The sequence below is a fragment of the Lepisma saccharinum genome, chromosome 23 (genome assembly GCF_977018435.1).
Source record: "Lepisma saccharinum chromosome 23, izLepSacc3.1, whole genome shotgun sequence".
Lineage (NCBI taxonomy): Eukaryota > Metazoa > Arthropoda > Insecta > Zygentoma > Lepismatidae > Lepisma > Lepisma saccharinum.
In genome coordinates, this window is record NC_139251.1 from 38,065,013 (window position 1) to 38,088,460 (window position 23,448).

Consider the following 23,448-nt stretch of genomic DNA (forward strand, 5'->3'; position numbering starts at 1 on the left):
AGATCACAATTATCATTTCCGTAGAAGTTTGTAGTCTTTGGTTTGTATACGTATTTAAACTTGTTTTCAACCAAAGGACATTTTCGTAGACATTTATTTAGTCTTTTGTTTGTATACGTTGATTTACCTGTCTAATGTCTGTGTAACAAAATGTCATGTGACTGTACAATACAAATGGTATGTCTTGGGAGAAAGCTGACTTCACATATCGATTTAGTACCTTTAACTTAATTAAACTCACATGTTTTCAACCAAAGGACATTTTCATAGAATTTTTTTTAGTCTTTTGTTTGTATACGTTGATTTACCGGTCTAATGTCTGTGTAACAAAATGTCATGTGACTGTACAATAAAAATGGTACGTGTTAGGAGCAACCGGATTTTACATATCGATTCAGCACCTCCAATTTAGTCAAAATCACCTGTTTTCAACTAAAGGACAGAACATGACCTCAAATTTGTTGTACAGTGAATTGCAGTTGAATATTTGCATACCAGTATTAACGAATATATTCAACAATCCTGTGTGGAATCCAGAAAAACAAATGACTATAAATAGCCATCTTTACTTTCTATCAGCTAGGCAGATATGTCTTATCTTCAATATTAACCCTTTTTAACCATAATTAGAGAGAAACTTAGTACTCATGGATTCCGCAAAGCTGTTTTTAGTTTGTTCTATTAATTTTGGTGGCCAGTATCCACTGCCACCATTCTCATCAGAACTTGTTGTGTTGTTGGTTGGCGTAATTTCTGTTATTGGCACGTTACTGTAAACTAAAAAACAGCTTCGTGGAAACTGAGTACAGTTTCTCTGTAATTATTTACTACCACATCCCTCATTTCCCAAATTTTTAATTACCTTTCCATGTTTTAAACTTACACTATTCTTGGCATAAAAAGCCATATGATTTGGCGAAAGCTTGACTAAATATAAATAAGTAAGTACATGGCAAAACTATACTTTAATTACTTAGTGAAATGATGGCATGTTGAGTAAATTATACCACATCCAATTTTTAAATGTTACATTTTTTTTCACCATACACACTTCTTTAAGGTAAACAATTATGAAAATAATCATCCTACCTAAAGTATCTCCCATTGTAGTTACTGCCTTGCGATCCAGTTCAGGACGCTGTGTTGTGTTGGACAATATCATTGCCAAATGAGGCTTCCAATCGCTCCATTTTTCATCTGCACACGACTGCAAAAAGAGAAAATACAAAAGCTTTATTCAGGCTAAATTTGCTAATAAAGTGAAATATGCAAACTCGTTGAAAGCATGTCAACAGTATCTTGCTCTTCGAATCAACAATGTTGGAGATGGACAGATATTAAATTCGAACCAATAACGATGAAATATTGACATTGATGCCAATGTATCAATACCAGTGGTATCTGTATCAGAAAGTATCAGTTCGAACTTATTTACTGATACCACTCGATACTTTTCTGGCATCAAAGTCTTTCACAGGGTCTGCAAAAATGCCGCATGGCACTTTTGCAGAGCTTAATTATCCTGGAAAATTATGTAAAATTCGAAGTTGTGTGACAAAAACTTGTGTAATTCTTGAATATTTTAATGCAAGACTCTTGGCAATTTGATGCATATAACTGGAGGAATACTCACACACTAATATTAGTGTATATTTTGAACCACCTATAATTGTTAAAATTTCCAAGCATCGGTATGAGTATCAGTTAAAAGCGATACCAGTTCAGCCCTAGGATGCATGTATGAATAATGAGCTTGTGTCCAGTTAGAGAGGGCATATTACGATTAGTGATGCACATAACTATACAGGCTATGCAATATGTTTAAAAAAAGTGGCTTCATTACCGGATATACAACATGGTATGCTTTACAAGATATATTGCAGAGCTTACTCATTCTCCACATAGGTGATCTAATAATGTTTGCTTGCAGTCTATTCACATGGAATGTTTCATGTTAGGATATGTCTTGTTATTTGGAATGTGAATTTTAAATTAATTTAAATTGATTGAGGTGCCCGTCTATCACTAAGTCTGTGCACGTTGAACGAACTCATCTATTAAATTACTATACAAGACATCTTCAAGTTTATATTTCACGTATCTCAACATTTTTGACTGTATTTGCTGTAATTTGAAGTATGTGACAGTGTATCAGTGTTCTATACAACAGTTAAATTCAAGTTTTGTATATAGTACTTTCAGTGTTTGAATACTCCACCCATTATAATAATTAGCCCAATAAGTTTGTAGGCATCACTTATTATTTCACCAATATGGTCAGTGAATGTTAATTTAGAGTCCAAATAAATTCCTAGATCTTCATTTCAGGATCCCTTACACCCCTAGTTTTAAGCATACTTCTTAGACAATTTTTCTAACGTTTTCTGCTTCCTGAAAGATAAGCCACAGTAGCTCAGTCTTTAGGGCATCTGACTACCATGCAAGAGACCCAGGTTCAATCCCCAGAGGGGGAGAACCGGGACTTTCTCAATCTGTTCAAGCTGCTCCGGTGCCCACCCAGCATTGTATAAAGTGGGTACCTGGAGGAAACTCTGGGGGGTAAAAGCAGCCAGGGGCATGGTGCTGATCACATCACTCCAGCTTGGCCGAGATCAAGAAAGTGTGGGACCCTAACCCCACACCCTCTATACGCCTTCATGGCGTGGTGCAAAGCACAGGGAGCACTTTACTTCTTTTTTTTTTACTTTTTCCTGAAATATGTATTTTCTTAATACAAAATTAATTATGTGATGGTCATAATGCAATTTTTTTAAAAACATTCGGTCATGTTCAGGTAAAAGAAAAGATGTCTGGCAACTCTGGCTAACATGTCATGTAGAAACTGAATTATTATCTTGCCTAATTAAGCAAATGGAAGAATCCCTAATGTTTTTTTCTCAACAAGTATGTGCAACATGAATCAAATAATAAATCTAAGAACTAAGGGACCATCCAAAAACAGTGGCAAATACTTACTGTTACAGCTGCAGGTTGACGGCCAGACATCAACTGATACAGGGTCTGTAATGGATCATTCATTTTCAATCCGTTGGCGAACCTCATCATGACGTTGGCATGAGTTCGCTGGTCCATTTTGGAAGCCAAGAAAAGAGCATGGCCCCAAAGTCCACGATTCATTGCCCACTCTGGGAATTAGAACAAGAACTCTGATAACACTGCCAAACAATCAATGCTACTGATAATCTACAAATGAAGAAAATTCTATAAAGTAGAAATTAAACATATTAATCGGCACTCTATCAGCTTTGGTTTGGTTTGAGTTGGTGTTCAAAGTCCACTTTGTGCACAGTAAGGCTAATCGGGACTGGGTCTACAGTTTAGAGTGGAATCCAAACCACTATGTGCCTCCACTGGGTATCGAACCCGGGACTCCCTTGATTACAAGGCAGTACAGTATCAGCATCCACTGATATAGGAATATCGGTGTATTGGTAAACATACTGATTATTTTACCGATCCGATATCTCTATAAATATCTTATAATTCTACCATTTTGTTATATTTTTTTTTTTATGGAGAATTGCTATCCCCTACATTTTAAAAAGTAAATGTGTAAATATGCAACTTCTTTTGCACTGCAGTCACCTGGAAACACACATTTATTGAGGTCAACGAACTATTCATGTTTGGAATGGAAGAGTTGACTCTGTAGATGGATTATTCTGTGGAAGATGAACTGAGGTTTGGTATGAACTGAGATATGAACAATTTGGAAAAGTATATTCTTGAAGTAGTGGCTCTGATAACACCTAAAATATTAAAATACCTGGTGAGAGCTTGAGTAAAAAAATTGGTAGAATAATAAAAAAAATATATTTCAATAAACCTTAAGAGGTATTGAGATATATTTGCATATTTTCAAATGCTTTCAGCCCCTGTACACTTTCATTGTACTCATTCAATCCGATGTACACTTTCATTGTACTCATTCAATCCGAGATGTCTTCATTGCAAAAGTAAAACCGTTGAATTTCAATACTTGTGCATGCATGTTCTTTATCCACACATTTACTTTATTTATTAGGTTCACCCTCAGAATATCCCAGAATTATGTCTATATTTATTAGCCACACTTACCTAGTGCTTCTTTCGTATTGCCAAATAGCAAGAATTCTCTAAATCTATTTGTAACTTCCTCCTCAGGCAATCTGCTAAAGGAATTTACCACCCCCTCGTTGAAGGGCATATTTGGAGTATCTGCACCACTTGTTGATGTCGGTGTTCCAGATCTCTTTGCAACATTGTTGCCATTTCCCGATGCTTCTGTAGAAATACCTGAGGACGTTTCTGGACTTGTAGGCACACTTTGGTGATCAGTAACTACGGCATTCCCAGTCTTTAGAATTTCGTGATTTTCCACGAGCAGTTCGGCTATATCGGTTCCAGCAACAGTCTGAAAAATGGAGAGGAAAATACACATACACGGAAGGCTGTGAATATTGCTAAGTTCTACTCTTACTATTTTTTTGCTTTGGAATACATCATCTTCAATCCTTGGGGCTCTTCTCTTCCTCCACACTCAAAAAGCAATACCACACCTGTTCTCAAATATACCTAGCTGTCATTAGAATTTGAACTCAAAAGCTGTAAGACAGCTTTCAGCTGAAACCAACAAGCAACATGGGCCTCTACCATCTGTAAAAAAACATTCACAGAGTATGGGCAGCCAACAGATCGAGGAAACACAGTGCCGTTGAGAAAACAGGCCAGTCCGAGTGATACGCAAGCATGAGCAATTTGCCATATCACTTCAGCAAGGAAGATTTGCTTCGAAGTGACATGTGTTGCTTTGATCTAAAGCTGCCTAAATGCATGGTAGTTATCACGGTCACAAAATAGGTGCCCTTTGGCACTAGGTTGTGGCACAAGTAATGAATGTCCCAACCTTCCTATGACTGGCTTTTGCTAAGCTACAGGAAAGTAGTGTCCAGAAAGTTCTGAAATGTCAAAAATACTCCCAAAATGGAAAATTACAATCATGTTAATGAGGATATTTTTTAAGGGTACGTATATTCATGTTCTACACCCCAAGGTCGACTCGTACAACATCATCTTGCGCTAAGATTCTACCAACCACGACTGTCACAACAGCAGCACAGCTATCTTTTTACATAAATAATGTCAATATAAGCAATGAACATGGTGAAAATGAAAAATACAATGCTTATGGCCATGATAGACTCTTCCATAAACAATTTTTCCCATACATTAAGTACAAATCCACCAAGTAAATGAAAGTGATTTAAACGCCTCTATGAAGATAAGCCACATTAATATGATGTAAAAAAAAAAAATAATAAACATGCAAATACTCACCCCATTCTGTTTTAGAAGCAGCACAAGCAATCTCCATAGGAGAATGCAAGAATCCCTGTCAACCAAATCGGTATCTTCTTCAGCCTTCTTGATTTTTTGATGACAAAATTGGATAACACTGTTTTTATGGGTTTCCCCTCTGCACAAAGAAAGAAAATTTAAAAACAAGCAAAGTAAAAAATAAATAAGTTATATAAAGTTTGCCTTAGTGGAATTGACAAGTTCAAAGCAATACACATACATGTTCCAGTAACCAAAGGTTGTGTTTTATTACTAGGAAGACTCAAAGTGTTACTGGGTATCATGTTTGTCAGAAGAGAGGGTTGAACAGATCCATCTACCTCCCCACTGCCTAGACATTAGCATAACTCATTTCAAGTAACAGTAAGGCATAAAGTTTGCTATTATTGTAAATAACAAATGAAGTTCAGTTTGTTAGAATTGAAAGTTAATAATCAAAGTGAACTATGATAGACAAAGAATTAAGTATAAAATACAGTAACCCGGTTAAGTTTTTTAAAATTCTAATCACATAATCCAAAGAATAAATTTTAAAAAAGAAGAAATTCTTAGTTTTAAAATCCCAAAAATTAAGAGTTTTACGTTATTTAAAATCCCAAAAATTAGAGTTTTACGTTATTTAAAATCCCAAAAATTAGAGTTTTACGTTAACTCAGAATACTTGAACAATAATTATTCAAATACTCTAACAAGAATGAGTATGCTAATTTCTCCAAATGTCTTTCGAACAGGTTAAAAACAGTTGTCAAACAATATAAAAGTTAATAAAAATATAATACGTAACTGTATGAAATGTACAAAGATAATGAAAAACAGTTATTCTGGATATTCACTCATTTGACAAATAGAGTAGAAAAGTTTTCCCAATGATATAACAACAATAATAACACAAATGTATTAGTTTGTAGCAGATATTGTCAGTTAATCATGATAATAATAGTTATTTTTCTACTAAACTATTCAAGTTTAACAGTGGCCTGGCCTCCCTTACAAATATTTCTGGTGACGTCCAAGGACAACAGCCAGGTATTATCCTGTTCCTACACATGCATTAATCTTGAAGATCAAACTCGAGACACCACTCACACTCACACCACACAGCAATGGAGCTTCACTTGATACTAGCAAAAGTAATACTTTGTACTTACTTTATTAAAGGCCCTGGAAATCCTTGTAAGTCTCGTACGGCTGAGCTATTAAATAAAAAGTCCTGAATATTGAGCATTTGCACAGTGGTTGTTCTTCCATCCAGCGAGTTGGTAGGGAGCACTTGAATAAGCTTCCCCTGTGCGGTTAGAGCACCTTTCAAAGAGAATACAAAAGTTTTTAACTTTCAAATGTCAAGCAAATATGAAGTTCTGTTATCATTAGAGCCACATTTATGATAAATAGAAGATGAAGATTTCAGTACAAAAACTGGGCACATTTCAGGATCAAAAGTGGGATATAAAATGGCATTTCGGTGTTAATGGGTAACACTAAATTTGATTTTAGGAACTACACTTATTATGCAAAATAAAGATTTCCTTTCTAATAGCATATTTATGTAGTTATCAGAGTATTACGTTTATTCCTGTGTAAAAGAGTTCACTTTGCTTCTCAAATATTTACAGTAGAATTCGTATCATGCCGAAGGCGTGACTTGAACCTGGGACCCCTGGCATCATTCTTAAAAGCAAATTACACCAGCGACCTTCAGTGGATCTGAAATCTTCGCTGACACGGGATTCTAACAGAAATCCACATGAAGCGTTGAAATAATGCAACGTAAGCCTTAGGCAAGCAAAGACAGTTAACAACAAAACGGAACTTGCCCAACGGCTTTAATGATCAGAAATTTGAATCTCCCATAAATAGTTCAAGAGACCATTTCTCAGCACCAGTTGTACTCAGAAATTTATCGCGTGAACAGTTATTGCCTCTGAGTTATGGGCTGATTATCGATTGATACGTAAAGGAGTTACCACGGGGTGTGATGCGCTATCAAAGTTTCATTACAGGGACCGTGTCTTCCCATCTAGATATATGGGTAAACAAAGATTCATTTATCACCTTTCTATTATTCCAACAACCCTGCCAGACCAGTCAGCCGCGAAGTGTTAATATTGAAAGTTTAAGTGTCGTCATTATTTCACATGACCGAGCCCCTTTGCTTGTTTACGTGTTACCTTTGTTTCTCAGGGAGTTACCCAAAGCCATAAACGTACCTCTCCCAAACTTAGTGAGTAGCTTTAGGCTGGCATAGCCTAAGTTCGATCCCCAAAACCTTAGGGTTTTTATACGAATTAATCAATTTTCCGTGATTTGTGTAGCTCAGAGAAAAATTCAGACTTCTGAAAGCTTCACGTCACTAAATAAACTCTAAATTCTCGTGTTTAAGAGTATATTTTGCATCATTTTGTGACAAAATATTGTAGGAAAATGCACCTCACATCTTACAAAAAACATGAAAAATGAACATTAAAATGTGTTATTTCACATTTCGAGTTTTCCATGAAGAATGAAATGTGCATGCTACTAGTTATCGTGCACTTAAACAATCTATTAATAAACATTCATGTTTACATTTTGTGCAGAAACATTATCACTTTAACTGGGGCACAATTTCTTCTTAAAATCTAGAAGCCATAACATTGTCATGACGAAACTGGAAAGTATGCATGAACTGATAACAAATGTACTTTTCCAACAAGCAAGAATTATGTCACGTACAAGTAAGATGCATCATTTCAATACTATAAAACCACATACATTACGTAAAGAGAAGTATGTTACATTATGTAAAGAGAAGTATGTTTGTTGATCTGGAAATGCTTCAATACTTCCACAATCTGATAAATATCAGTTACATGGCTTGACAAATATACTACAGGAATATCGATATTCTTTCCTTGCATTTTGTATATTTTACATCACTTTTCTACCTCTCAGGGTAATCTTGATGATGGTAATGGACTTCTGAAGTGAAGGGTTCAAACCTCGACTTCAGTATTCATAGGACACTACCCTGGCAACTTTGCTATTGAGGGTGGTAAGGGAGTATTGAAATAAGGCAAATTCAAATAAATATAAGCTTCTTTACATAATATACAGTTTTTCTTGCTTTGAAGTTTAAGAACATAGACTTGGCACTATTAACACTTAAACTACGACTTCTTCCTCATGTAACCACCGTTTTGTACACGTCCCAGTGTCGCCTGCAGGGGAATCTGATGAATTTCAAATTTCACGAAAAAATAGTCTTTCTTTGTTTTTCTTCTATTCAAACAGATATTTTTTCCCCCTGCAGTTACTGAACAAAAGAAGGTATAATTTTTAACACTAGCATTCTTAGTTCCAGAGATATACATTTTATTTAAAAGCATGCACAGGGTGTCGAGCAAAATAACAAATCCAAAACTGTTGACTTTTTCTTGACCTTCTTTCCCTCTTTCTAGCATTTATTTAATTGCGCCCTACTTAGGTATAGTTGCAAAATTAAGATATTTTTATTCAATAAAAAAACCCTACCACAAGGCCGGTTAAGATGAAAACTGAAGCTGTACTTTAACAAGAGATTTAGATTTGCTTTTATTATTAATGCATGTGAAAATTAATGCTTCAGACTTCATCCTGGATGGGGAATGGCCACATTACTTTATTTGAAATTTTTAAGAAACTATAAGCAGACAAGAATGTTATTCTTAAGAAACAAAATGAACAAATCCTAACTACGAGGGTCGTTCAAAGAAAAAGTGTTTTTTTTTGTTTTTTTTTTGAAAGTACGAGTCAGATAAATGAAATGAAACTAGCAATGTGTTCTATTGTCTTTCCTCTACTTTTACGCACAATGCAATGTTCATGCGGGCTACCACACATGCGCGGCACGTGATTTACATGAGTCATGCAGCGAGAAACGTGCCCTGGTCATAAGGAGTAGCGAGTCATGACGGAACAATGTGTTTTGGTGGTGTGGAGTAAAGAAGAGATTCGTTCTGTGATCCGGTATGAGTTGGCAAATGGTCTTGCTCCAATCGACATCCACAGGAAGCTGGTGGATGTTTATGGAGAGACTGTAATGTCAGTGCAAATGGTGCGAAGGTGGTGCAAATAGTTTTCTGAAGGACAAACAAGCATATTCGATGAAGATCAGCCCGGTGGCCTGTCTGTAGTCAGTGATGCAACATTGGTTGACAAAGTGAATGCACTGGTTGGCCAACCGTCGAATCAATGTTCGTGAAGCAGCCGCTGATTTGGCCATTTCTGTCGGGACTGCACACAAAATCAATCACGAAAAATTGGGATACGTGAAGGTTTCATTGCGTTGGGTCCCAAGACAACTCACTGCAGAACATCTCACGACGCGTATGACATGTTGCCTGGATTCTCTGACCCAGTACCACAATGAAGGGAAACACTTTCTCTGTGACTCAGAATGAGAGCCTCGATCATCACTACACTCCAGAATTCAAACGGATGTTGATGGAATGGAAACAGCCGTGAAAAGTGTTCTTCGTTCCCTGGACCCTGAATTTTTTGCAAATGGCTTTCAAAAACTTGTGCAACGATGGGACAAATGATTGTGCCGCCTTGGAAATTATGTTGAAAAGTGAGAAAGGACCATGCTACTTGGTGCAACTTGATTTTTGTCCGTAACTTAAGAAATTAATTTTTTGCAACATGGGGAAACTTTTTCCTTGAAACAATTTTAGATTTCCAATTATGAAATTTTATCAAATCCTAGTACAGTTATATAACAATATTAAGTTCACTATACTGTAAAAAATAGCAAAAAATTCTTGACCAAAAGCATAATTTCTTGACTGGTAGACACCCTGATGCAAAAGTTTAAATTTCAGCTGAAAATAAGTCTGCAGTTCCCATGCTCATGGGCAAACATGCTCCGTTGTTTAAGGGTTATGGAAGCTTTCAGACCAAAGTGGCATGTGTCACCTGAAAACGAATCTTCAGAAATAAGTGCAACATTTTTATAGCAGAGTAGCACAATAAGCTACACATGTTGCTTGCTGTTTGGATGTCAATTTATGAATAGTGCACATCATGTAATGCATGCACATGCAGTGAATGCTTTCTTATAGGATTGACAAGCTTTTCCTGTTGATTGTTGCCTGTCAAATGTTACTGATCACTTGCCACTTTGTTCTCAAGTCTCCCTAAGGGTATTCCAAACAAGCAATGTAAAAATTTGAGGCTAGCACACATATGAAACTACAATATTCTCTACCAAAATGTAAATTCATTATGCACCACCATACGCACCATTTATGTGAGGTGTTGGAAATTTCTCAGGTGTCAACCTCTGAGTGGATTCCGGTTCTTCAACTATAGACGCACCAGTGGTATCAGCACCGCTGCAAAGGAGATTAGGAAAATGAGAACAGGAAAAAAATGCACACAGAATAAGTCATATTTCCTCTTCGCAGATGATTACAGGCATTTAATTACTTTGTTATAATAACTGCCAAAGTATGAGAGAGTATGTTGTAATTCCTTAATTCCCTTATTTTAACTTTTGTTTTTCACATTATGTATTATTGGTTGGGATAATGTAGAAGCCTCATACATATTTCTAAGTTTACGAATAATAATAATAATAATAAGGCTGAGTTGATACCATTCTGAACTGATACACATATCAATGCAGATACTCTTACTGACTCGAATACCGATACCAATATATGTGAAAATAGCAACAATTTAAAGTAGTTCAGAGTATTTATAATTATCAATGGATAAATTTGGCACTATAACATACCAATCTACCACATTTTTAAAAAGAATTCATAATGTCACATATGGTCATCTAATCAAAGAATATTTTTTCCCCTCACAATGTTGTTGCAAAAAATAAAGAAAGCATTTAGCATAATTTCCACGATATTTAGACTCTGTGAAGTGGCATTTTTGTGAAACACCCAGATTCTGGAAAGCACCGGCCGGTATTGGTAATTAAATTCCAACCAATATGTTCTGATACCGATACCACTGATATTAGCCAATATCGATATCTGGCTCAGCCATATTAATAATGCAATGTGATTCAAAATTATTGTTTCTGTGGTTTATTTTCAAACTAGGAATTTATTTGGCAATGCTGTCAGGAAGATTGCCTTAACATAGAGACTGTTCAAGGGAGCACAATGTGCATATTGTACTTTGGTTTTCAAAATATGCAATGTTGATACATAACTCAGTATGGAAGATCTGTTTTCAGATAATGGTATGTGACAATAATTGAAGCATTTTAACGAGGCAGATAGTGTCCTGTATCACAATTCAGTGGAAAGACTGAGCTCTTTGAAGGAATCCAAGAAGCACTTTTGAGCTGCTTAACATTTTGCAGTAAATGCTATGAAACTTTGCAAGTTACCCTTTCACACAGCCCCACCCTGCTATGCATTTGTATTGTTGTTACTTTGCATCGCTTTTCTGCTACTTTTGGCTAATCACGATGAGGATGCATTATGAGTAGATGAAACTGATGAAGGACACCCACAAATGACACCGCTTTCTATGCCAGGACTTGGTACCGTCAGTGGCACGATCAAAATTCAATCATAAAGTATTCGGCTCGGCCACCAAGCTGACACCTTAACTTCTATAGGCCTGGAAACCACAACAATAATTTTGAATCACCTGAGATAATAAAAATTCCATATTACCACTATTTAACGATTTTTAACTAATGCAACAGACACAAAAATAGATACCTGTGAAGATTAAATGTGATAGTTGCAATACATTGAAAAACGCACACACACACTATCTATCTAACCACCTCATAGAAGAGAAGTTCTAAATGAGATAAAAGTGCAAAATGACATGAACATAAATATAATAATGCAAATAACCCATAACAAAGTCAACATGTAGCTGTATATAAGAAACCGTTACGCAAAAAGTGCTGCTAAAAAATAAAGATAAAACAATTTATTCTACTACTACCACTACTTTACTTCATGGCATTACCTCAAATTCAATTCCTATACAAATAAGTACAAAGAAATCAATGAATTGAACAATTCCTATACAAATAAGTACAGAGAAATCAACAAGTTGAACTAATTCAATCAATCTACCAATATGCTACACATTCCAGAAGTGAATGAACATGCCATCCAAATTATAAAAGTGCAAACAAAAAAAAAAAAATAACCATCCCCAGGGTAGCTACGATTTTTTATTTATGAAATTCCCTGATATTTTCAGGTTTTCTAGTTCAAAAAATGAAATTTTTCCAGACATGTTTATCATCATGATTTTTACTTTTGAACCTTGTGTTTTTCAATTAAATATATCTGTTAATTATTATGAACATTCACAACTTTTCTTTAGCAAATTTACGTACACGTACAAAAATACGTGAAAATTCGAAGAATAAAATGTCAAATTACAATCGGCATCAAATATATTGGGTGCTACAATCACTTGCATCTAGACTTCAGGCTAAGGTAACAGGGGTACATTATTTCACCATAACAGATCTCCACAATATAAAAACAACAGAAAATATTCATAAACAACATATTCTTCATAAACCATATGTAATTTTTCATTTTCTAGCAGATTTATAGTGTTGTAGAAAATGCTGCTTCTTTGCTTACATTTATAAGTACACAGGATCTGGAGAAATTCTTTGCTGCATGTAGGAATTCTATAGGAAATGCCAACACGGCTAAGATCTATAAAATAGTAGATGATAACCTCATCTTCACCAACCTTTCCGATAATTATGATCATATTGTCAATGTACTTTTGTTATCAATCAGATAGCTGGACTGCAAGTTTTACTTTGATATTCTTTCTAAAATCTAGTATTATAAAAGTGAAAACTTATTACAGAAATTCGAAGGAACTATAATTTTCCACAAGGCCGAGAATCAAGAAAGAAAGAAACAAGTTTCTGAACTGAATGTTTTTTGAGAGTGGAATCACAAGAACCGAATCCGGAAGTGGGAGTGAACTGCTTGTTCATTTTGAAACTTTTTCTCTTGCAGGCTCCAAAATGCACATAAATTCCAGACGATCTGCAAAAATTCCCTGACATTTCCCAGGTTTTACAGACGCGTAGCAACCCTGCATCCCGTAATAAGATCTTCGTGTCTACTTGTGTGGAATAGCAGTATGTTCTCACCTTTTATTACCATTTAAACTCGCACTACAGCTGCTATCTAACCTCTCATTTGATGTGTGGTGGTGGACATATCTGGAAGTGGTGGTAACAAACTAGCACAGAGGTTCTTCCAATGTTCAGTCAATAATGAAATGCCTTACACATGAAAGTTAAAGCTTATTTTGAGCTGCATTTACATAGCACTGATGTTAAGAGGAAAAGAAATACACCAAGATACTGAACAGTACCTTCATGATTTAGTGTCTTGAACTTTTAAGCAAGCGATTACTACAATACCATTGCACACTTTACCTGTATTTTTCCTAATTACTGTTCCTTTTGGATAATTTAGATGAAGTTGAAATGGTGATTGCATGAAATTGATGAAGGGTCACCCATGAAGGAATGTCCATGAATCGACAATGGCTGAGGTTAAACTGATAGATACCAATATATTGTTGCTAGTCAATATGGTATTGGTAATACAGGTACTCACGTTTTCCGCGACGCTGTTTTAAGTCATTTTCTATTAATTTCGGTTAGCACTGCCACCATCCTCGTTGGAATTTGTTGTGTCGTTGCTTAACGTGTTTCTGCTGTTTCTTCTTAAATCGCCACATTACCAAAATTAACAGAAACAGCAGCACACCTAGCAGCGATTTAAGAAGAAACAGCAGAAACACGCTAATCAATGACAACAAATTCCAACGAGGATGGTGGCAGTGCTAACCGAAATTAATAGAAAATTACTTAAAACAGCTTCGCAGAAAACGTGAGTACCTGTATTATCTATTACCGCATCTCTCATTCCCATAGTATGAATGGTATTAGTTAGGGATGGGACGATATGAAATTTTGGCCGATACCGATACAGTACCGATATAAAATTTACCGATACCGATAACCGATATTCTACCGATCCGATATAAAATTAGAAATGGTCCTTGAAGACCCTGAAATTTTCATTGATCTCCGTAATAAATGTGTGTTTCGAGCTGATTGCAATGCAAAAGAAGTTGAATATTTAGACATTTACTTTTTCAGAAAGTAGGGCATGGAGATTATCCATAAAAATTACAACAAAATGGCAGAATTTTGCACTAAATTATAAGATATTTATCGATATATCGGATCGGTAAAATAATCGGTAATTTTACCGATAAACCGATACACCGATATGCCTATATCGGCCGATACCGATAGAGTACCGATTAATCGGTCCCATCCCTAGTATTAGTATTAGAAAGTATCAGTTGAGAAACAATCAACAATACTGGCTGATACTTTTCTGGAGTTCAGGTAGGGATTGACATTTCTGTTGAGTCTAGATATTATGGATATTATACTAAATGTGTAATTTTCTTAACTTCTGCACCAATATTGTGTGAAAAAATTAATTTTGTAATTAACTTACAGCTATTTTGATATTCTGATTATCTCATCTGAACTTGTGAGTACATACAAAAAGATGGTGTAGTTCTGAACTTGTGGAAGTGTTGCATGGCCTTTTTGAACACAATGTGAAAGAACAAAATGACGGAACAATATCAACTGGTATTGGTAAATAAATTCCATTTGATACTTTCCAATACCTCTGTATCAAGCAATATCGATACTTCGGTATCAACTCTAGTAGTTACAATATTGACGTATTGGTATTGGAATCAAAAACCATATTTGTACTTACAGTTTTGTTATGTTGCATCATTTTTCTGCCAGTTTTGGCTAATTGCAATGATGAGGATGAGTGATGATTAGATGAAATTGCAATGATGAGGATGAGTGATGATTAGATGAAATTGACGAGTCCCAGACTCAGAAACTTCAGGGGACGAGAATGGAAGTAGATTACTTAATGATATAGACTAGAGTGAACTAATCAATATGTTTAGCCACTAAGACAGTGCAAGTTTTATCTAAATCTCCCCTCCCTCCCCCTCTGAGGATAGAAAAGAGTTGCTTGAAATGTCAGGGGTTAAGTGGGTTAAGTCATAAGTCATGGCAACTATTTTTATTTCTCGTGAACAGGGCATAACACGAAAAATCTAAGATATACGTTTGAAAGTGTATGGAATGTACTTTCGAAAGAAGCCATCAGATGGTGTATGTGAACAATGGTGGGGTAGTAAACATGCACACAAGTTCAGTCGGTGAATGAGAGCGTTGGAAAATGGAGGTTACGAAGCAGGAGCAACGTTCGTACGTTAAAATAGCAGTTCTCCACAGCAGAAATGCATGGGAATGCTATACAGAGCTACGGGAAGCACTGGGTGTGCATGCCATGCCCTATGAAACAGTGGTGAGGTGGGTGAAGGCCTTCAAACGAATCAGAGTGTCAACTGTTGATCTGTCTCTTGCAGTGGCCATCCTGTGTCCAAGGACAAAGATGTACGGGTAATGGTAATTGAACAGTATTTACATGACAACAGGTGCCATGCCTTACTAAAACACAAGTGGATAACCTGGGTGAATACTTTGAAGGTTGTTAAACAGTGTAGTCTTGTGTACTTGTTGTTCATGTCATAATAAAATACTGTTGTCCAATGTCCTGTGTTCTGCATCCAGACTTCATCTGGTGGCTTCATTCGAAGGTACATTCCATATGCTTTCAAACGTATATCTTCAAACGTAATAGTTGCCAAGACATATGACTTAACCCTCATACATCAGTGAACTTTATGGTTACGTTCTAATAAATTTACCTACTAATCAGAAACTCTACTAGTTCTGACCATTGAACAACACAAAAATGAAGAACATTAAGGGCAAGGACACTTAAGTATTATGAACACCAAGTTTCCAGCAATAAACACAAAAAACCTTAACTGCACAAAATTACACACGCTGCTCATGTGCACTGTCATATAAAAGCAGTATTTGCAAGAAGAATGCAATATTTCACATTATTTTCAGCCAACTCATCTGATGTTCTATTTTGGAATATTTTAAATCTCTGCAAATGTGGCATAAAATGCCTATGCAGGGTAGGGTATCTACCAAAATAACATATCCAAAATTCTTGACTTTTTCTTGACCTGCTTTCCTTTGTCTTGACCATTTCCCTTCATCTTTTAACATTATTTAATTGCCCCCTACTTAGGTATAGTTGCAAAATTAAGAAAACTGATATTTTTATTCAATGAAAAACCACTACCACGAGGCTGCTTGAGACGAAAACTGAAGCTGTACTTTAACAAGAGATTTAGACTTGCTTCAATTATTAATGCAGGTGAAAATTAATACTTCAGACTTCATCCTGGATGGGGAATGGCCACAACACCAAGCATATAAGAATGTTAATTCTTAAGAAACAAAATGAACAAATCATAACCGCAACTCAATACAGTTTTAGATTTCCAAATATTCAATTTTATCAAATCGCAGTACAGGTATATAACAACGCAAGTCCACTATACTGTAAGAAAAATAGCAAAACTTCTTGACCAAAAGCACAATATCTTGACTTATCTGTTGATTTCTTGGCTGGTAGACACCCTGTTGTGTGTCCTTTCACTACGCCATTAACATACTATAAAACTGATACAATGTACGAACATTCTCACAAATGCAGAATAGATAAAGGTGGCTAGAAAATGCAAGCAAATCCACCATGTCAATTGATTGACTGATCAGTTTTGCTTTACTAGGCTTTTCTACCACTTTTGGCATCCACGAAGATGAGGATGAATGGTGATAAGCTGAAATGCATTAAAGGACGATGATCACAAACAGACATGGACAGAACACATGAGTCGCACAGAGCATTAAACTGGCAGTAAGATCATATGGTAGAGCCTTGTTAATTGGCAAAATGCAGTCCACGATATACCATGTGGTTGATATTTGGGTGTCTTCAGAAAAAGCCCTTACACCTCAAAACTACTATGTGATCTCTACACTTTTTATTTTCTCTCTCTCTTATACCAAGGATGTAACTTTGCAACCTTATATATTAAGTTTATCAAGTGATGATTTGCTTCTATTTGGAAACAAGACCAAATGATCAAGATATAGAATCTACACCCACATTTACACTAGTTAAGAAAAATAACTTAACATCAGACACACACAATTATGTAGATCATGACTATCTGTTGAAAATGTTACTGAAGAGGAATTTGTAAAATATACACAGTGAACAATATTTTCAAGAAACCAAATCCTAATATCAACACAACAAACCAAATAAATACTTTAAGGCATTCTTACCAAGACTACAAACACATTACAAAGCATGACACATCCAGAAAGGAACATTCAGAATATCAAATAATAATCTAACTAAAGTAAAATACCAAAATTGTAGAAAAAAGTTTGTAGAAATAAAGAACATCTGTGTAGGAACTACATATTTAGGCCTGTGCAAACACCTTCAATTTTCAGAATGAAAAGTAGTTTTCTGAATGTGTATGGTTTTCACAGATTACATTGAATTTATAATGTGGCAACTTGCACATACATTTCCAGTAATTCATATTTTCAATTTATTTTAGGTAACGCATAACTCGCACCACATGCCAACATGGGTAATGTTTTCTCTGGGGCAGACTTTCCCCACTGTTGGGGATGCAGAGGCCTTTGTCATGGTTGGGGGATAGAGAAAGAATGAGACCTTACCCATGGTTGGGGAGCAATAAAGACAAGAATTAAAGATTTTATGCTGCTGGCAGATTCAAAGAAAGTTTAAGTAACCAAACATCTGAAGGTGTCAAACTATTTAACTACATTCACAAGTTTTTGTTAAAAACACTAAAAAACACACAAACAGTACGATAAAAAACACATATGCAGTTCCTCTGAGCTTTCGATTCCATCTCTGAATCATCATCAGAGCTGGTCGAGGAGTGACGCGGTTCAAGTTCTCACTCACAGTGAGAAGCTCGGAAGAACAGCTAAAGTGTTTTTTATCATGCTGTTTGTGTGTTTTTTAGGGTTTTTAACAAATATGTTGCCGGCATGTGACGTAAGAAGTATTCTACTGTCATACTTTCACAAGTATACGACACTCTTGCTATTTATGAAAAAGTAAAGCTAAAATTTCAGTAAATGAGAGTGACAACTTAAAATCTTCTCTAGGAACAATTTGGCTGCTCATCCAAGATAAGCTCTTCGTCACAAATTCACCAAACAGACCTTCCAATGGTGTGGTGGTAATGCTGCTGCCTTGCATTCAATGGGTTCTATGTTTGGTTCTCTGTGGAGGCACATAGTGGTTGGGATCCCACTTCAAACTATTGGCATGAAGCCAAGCATGAAACATTCACCAGACAGTTTCATAATTTAAGTCCAAGGCTTTTGATTGAAGGGGCCTCCCTAATGGCATAGTGATAGCGTCGTTATTTTGTAATCAAGGGGTTCTGCTAGGTTGCCAGCTCAAAAAAACATTTAAAAAAACCCTAAAGAATATTCCAGATGCCACTAAACAGAGAAGTGGCACTCCATTGCTTTCAGCTGTGCAATGTTGGCAAGATTACTAAGAATTTTACTGATCCAATATTTCCCGCAGATGTACATGAATGCATACATACAAAGGTATCATTCATGTATCCTGGTTTCGTAAAGTAAATTTATAATCAAAATTCATTCGTTATCAATTTTCCTGCACTGATCAGTACAAAATATGGTATTGGTAAAGATCATATATCAGTCAGTCTCTAATACCATTATTGTTGTTCTATGTGATTATAAACACAATTAACTAGCAATTTCATGTTGTATAGTGCATATTCCCCAAACAATTATGGTGTTCTTAAATGTCATGACTATTGGGTCAAACGTTATAAAAAATTGTAGCCAAATTAAAATAAAGTAGATCATAACAAGATGCAACGTCAAAAGAAAACAAATGTCATCCTGATGCAAAGATTTTCATGTTCGCTTTACAGAAAAAAAGTTATCTTAGGCATTTGTCTAGTCCTCACAAAGTTATTAGACATCTTACAAAGAGCCATGGTGGTCTAGTTGGGAAGGTGTCCCGACTGCAACGTGGGAGACCTGGGTATAATTCCTGAGGTGGGTGATCTGTCGGAATTTTTCCAAACTTGTCCCCACATAAAGCAGCTCTGGGAATCATCCAGCCTCAAATGAATGGGTACCTGGGGCAATCTTAAGGAGAAAACATGGCCAAAGCATGGTGCTGATCACATCACCTCCAAAATGCCCGAGAACGAGAATGTGCGAGGCCCTACCCTCACATCCCCTAAATATGCCTTCACGGCAAGGTGAAATATGTACACAGAACTTTACCTTAACACTGATGTTTGCATAGCCCTAATTACAGACAAAATTACAAAACCAATGAAGCATTCAGATAATACAATGTGACGAAAAAGTAGCCAGCTTTACTTAAAAGAAGCTCTACGAGTGTGACAACTAACATTCTCAACCAACCGTTCTCACCTCCGATTATCATAATCTCCCAAATGATAACTTGCAATACAGCTCTGACCATTTAAAGAATAACTTTGCTCATAATCGTAAAAGCTACCTGCTCTGCTACCTGAATTCACTTCAGAAGAAAACTGGCTAAGGTATCTGAAAGAAGTGTAACAAAGCAATATTCAACACACGGGCCAGGGAGAGTATGTACTCCATCATCCATCGTGTAAATATTCATAACTAAGAAGCACAACAGTAAAAGTATCCAATACATTCACAGTATATTAAAAGCCTTGTACACGGATTAAGTTAGTACCCAACATATACATTCAGGAGAAAATTGCTATCATGACTTTATTGAAAAACATGCCAATAGTCTTTCAACTTACACCATCTTGAAAAACAAATTCTACACTGCACACTGCCTCTTGATTTTAACTATGGATGGGACAGATTAATCGGTACTCAATCAGTATTGGCCGATATAGGCATATCTGTGTGTCTGTTTATAGGTAAAAATAACCGATAAAACTATAAATATATTTTAATTTAGTGCAAAATTCTGCCATTTTGTTATAATTTTATGAATATAAACATACAATCCCCATGCCCTACTTTTCTTAAAAGTAAATCTGTAAATATGCAGCTTCTTTTGCATTGTAGTCATCTGCAAAGCCACATTTATTAAGGATTTGAATGAGCAATCTAGATTTTATATCAGATCGGTAGAATATCGGTTATCGGTACTTTACCAATAGGCAAATCCCTAATTTTTAGCATTACCTGGCTTCTATGCCAAAAACAAATATAGGAATTCTAGGATGTACTCTAATAGTTCCAAAACAACATCAATTTTCTCCTGGATTTGCGAGGGGTGTTCATGCATGAATGAGAGTTTAGTTCCCAGGAATACACAACATTCATGACATGGTATAACGTTAGGACATGTTTCAACTTGTCATCAGTACTAGTTAGATCCTGCTTTGTCATACCAGATAATGTGCCCAATGAAAGGAGATTTCCCCAACTGCCAGGAGGTCCAAATACATTTTTCATGGTAAAAAGAGAAATTTTGTGAAAATAAGCCAAGATATCTAATATTAACGGTTTGTGTACTTTTTCAAAAAGTGTGCAATTTTTATAACAATAATCTTAATTTTCTGTTATCTTAGTCCTAACATGTCTGTGAATTAATGTTTTCTATGGATGAATGGAAATACAGTGCAACCCCGATTTTACGATCCCCGGTTTTGCATTGTCCTCCATTATACATTCCCAATAGAGCAAAATTTTCCAAGATTTTACGTCTTCCAGCATTTTAAGGTGAAAAAACATAAAAATCGAGGTTCCACTGTAATGATAATCTTAGTCTTAATGGCTGACCAAGTTTTGTGATCCTAATTTCAATTTTCTTAAGGGAAAATATGGACAAAAGGAGAAAACTTGCACCAGGAAAAGCAGAGGACAAGAAGTGGAGAGAGGGATATTAACATGCACCATGGTTTGCAAGATTTTACAAATTGGGAAACCCAAAAGGCCAACATATTTCAGACCCTATTTTATCCCAATGCATGTATGTTATGGTATGGTATATAACAGACCCCCTTTTATTTTGCAAGCTAAATCGTTTTCTGGCCATCTATGGGTCCCAGTACATACGTTGGAATTTCATAATGAGCTGGGTTTACACATTTCTTTCAGGCTATACACATGTTTGCATTTGTGCTGCCACCTGGAATGGTTGTTGGGAATTCACACACTGCTTAAGAACATTTTCCTCTATTTGGGAAATTTTCCAGAATTAACTCATTTTACCTAGCAATTATTTCATAATTTTCTGCCGCATTTTGGATATTTTTTTCTTCTGGGACCTAACAGAAAGTTCCCCAGAGCCAACTTGGTTTCCCAATGTAAAGTTGTGTATCCTGAAACAATCAATCTGTGAGCATGCACACAACTACACATGGCTACTGCCTAGTGTTGCACCGTGATTAATCATCAATTTTTCGGCAAAGAAAAAAGGTTGCTGCATCTGAATTATTTTCTGGTCTTATAGGTACAGTTCAGGCAAGTGTGTTTAGTTGGGTGACAGTTTCGAGAAGGAAGAGACCATTTATAATGTGCAGTGTTAATACATAGATGACACTTTGCAAAAACTCTCCTTGTTTCCTACAATCCTGGGAACTATTTTCTCACTCAAAAATAATCAGATCACAATAAGAAATTTTTGAACCTTAGCATTCCCAATGTTACCATCATGTGACAAAGCAAGCATAAACTGGTCTGCATATCAGATGAAAATTCCCATGTTTAGGGACTTATGAAAAACACACTGAAATTCCTGCAACTTACACCTTACCCTGAAAAACAACATAGAATTGTGAATTGCCTCTTGCTTATTACCATTATCTGGCTTGTCTGCCAGAGGAATCATAAATTACAGGTTACAAAGTTTTCAGACGAAGCGACAAGCGTATCTTGGAAATCAATGCAACTTTTCACACAGCAGTGACACAAGAAGATGCACAAGGTGCTTGTCACTTGCATGTTGCCCGGACTAGGCAGTCTTCTTAATACCATGCATCGTTTCACCTTGGTCTGATGATCGCACATGTACAGTGAATGTTTTGCTTTTGACTGAAGGGGCTCATGTCAATTTCCGCTTCAGTTTGAAATCTGTGACACTTGATGCCAGATGCTTGTTGCTTCGGTCTGAAAGCTTCCTTAGGATGTGTTTTAATAATATCATAAGGACAGCACTTTTCTCCTGATTGTAGAATATGCTTCAAGAATGTCTATACAGAGAACACAACTTTAAATACAATAAAACCTCGTTAATCCAGACTAATGGGAGGGATAAGTTGAATGGTTTAACGAAATTCCGGATAAACTGAATTAACCTAAAAGAACAGTAGAAAATGCATTACAACTCCATTTATGGTGTAAATGGCATAGGCCTAAATACACTATACAGTACAGTACAAAGTCTGTGGGAAACAGAATTTCATCAGTGGTTGACTGCCTTTTCTTTGGGAAGTTCTCTTGTTGACTTCTAGTCACATTTGAAACCTTGCATTCTGCTTCCCCCCCCCCCCCCTTTTGCCTGTCTGGATTACGCGAAGTCCAGCTTATCGGGGTCCGGATTAACGATGTTTTACTGTATTTTGAAACTTCACCAACACACATTCACCAAGCCAGTATCAGTACAATTCTATTTTGTGCAAACATATAAAGCAGAAAACAAAATATGAACAAAATTAGCAATTAGTAATATGCGTACATATACGTTTCTGGTTGACTGCATAGGCAGATAACTCTGCAAAGCTCTCTGAGAAAAATAATTTAGAGGTACTGTTTAATTTTCTTAAAGTAAAGAACCTTTTGTACCACATTTCACTGAGGGAATGACCAACATGAAAAGGTACAGTACAATCTTGCTGTGTGAAGCTACTCAGTTGTAAGATCTACGTTCATAGTAGGATCTGATCTTCCAGCAGAGGTCATTGTACACAATATACACAATGTAGTGTATTTCTATGTGGCGTGTGTGTGTGTTAAAAAGTGGAAGAAGCAACCGGATATTAAAGGTCGTTACATAT

The 23,448-nt window shown here is 36.0% G+C and overlaps 1 protein-coding gene across 5 annotated transcripts in view; it reads right to left on the bottom strand.

Annotated features, from left to right (window-relative positions):
* Sec16 (endoplasmic reticulum export factor secretory 16) overlaps nucleotides 1-23,448 on the bottom strand; it is a 106,745-nt gene that overhangs the window by 51,416 nt on the left and 31,881 nt on the right. For 4 of the 5 annotated variants that reach the window (XR_014444003.1, XM_083144419.1, XM_083144416.1 and 1 more), the window contains exons 10-16: nucleotides 19,871-20,005; nucleotides 10,618-10,709; nucleotides 6,507-6,660; nucleotides 5,338-5,476; nucleotides 4,099-4,414; nucleotides 2,977-3,146; nucleotides 1,090-1,207 (exon numbers count right to left, since the gene is read on the bottom strand). Coding sequence is in view for 4 of the 5 variants with exons in the window: in XM_083144419.1 (XP_083000545.1) it covers nucleotides 1,090-1,207; nucleotides 2,977-3,146; nucleotides 4,099-4,414; nucleotides 5,338-5,476; nucleotides 6,507-6,660; nucleotides 10,618-10,709; nucleotides 19,871-20,005 (1,124 nt within the window). In the remaining variant the exon portion in view is untranslated. The remainder of the gene's footprint in view (nucleotides 1-1,089; nucleotides 1,208-2,976; nucleotides 3,147-4,098; nucleotides 4,415-5,337; nucleotides 5,477-6,506; nucleotides 6,661-10,617; nucleotides 10,710-19,870; nucleotides 20,006-23,448) is intronic. The other variant, XM_083144420.1, reaches the window with a different exon arrangement.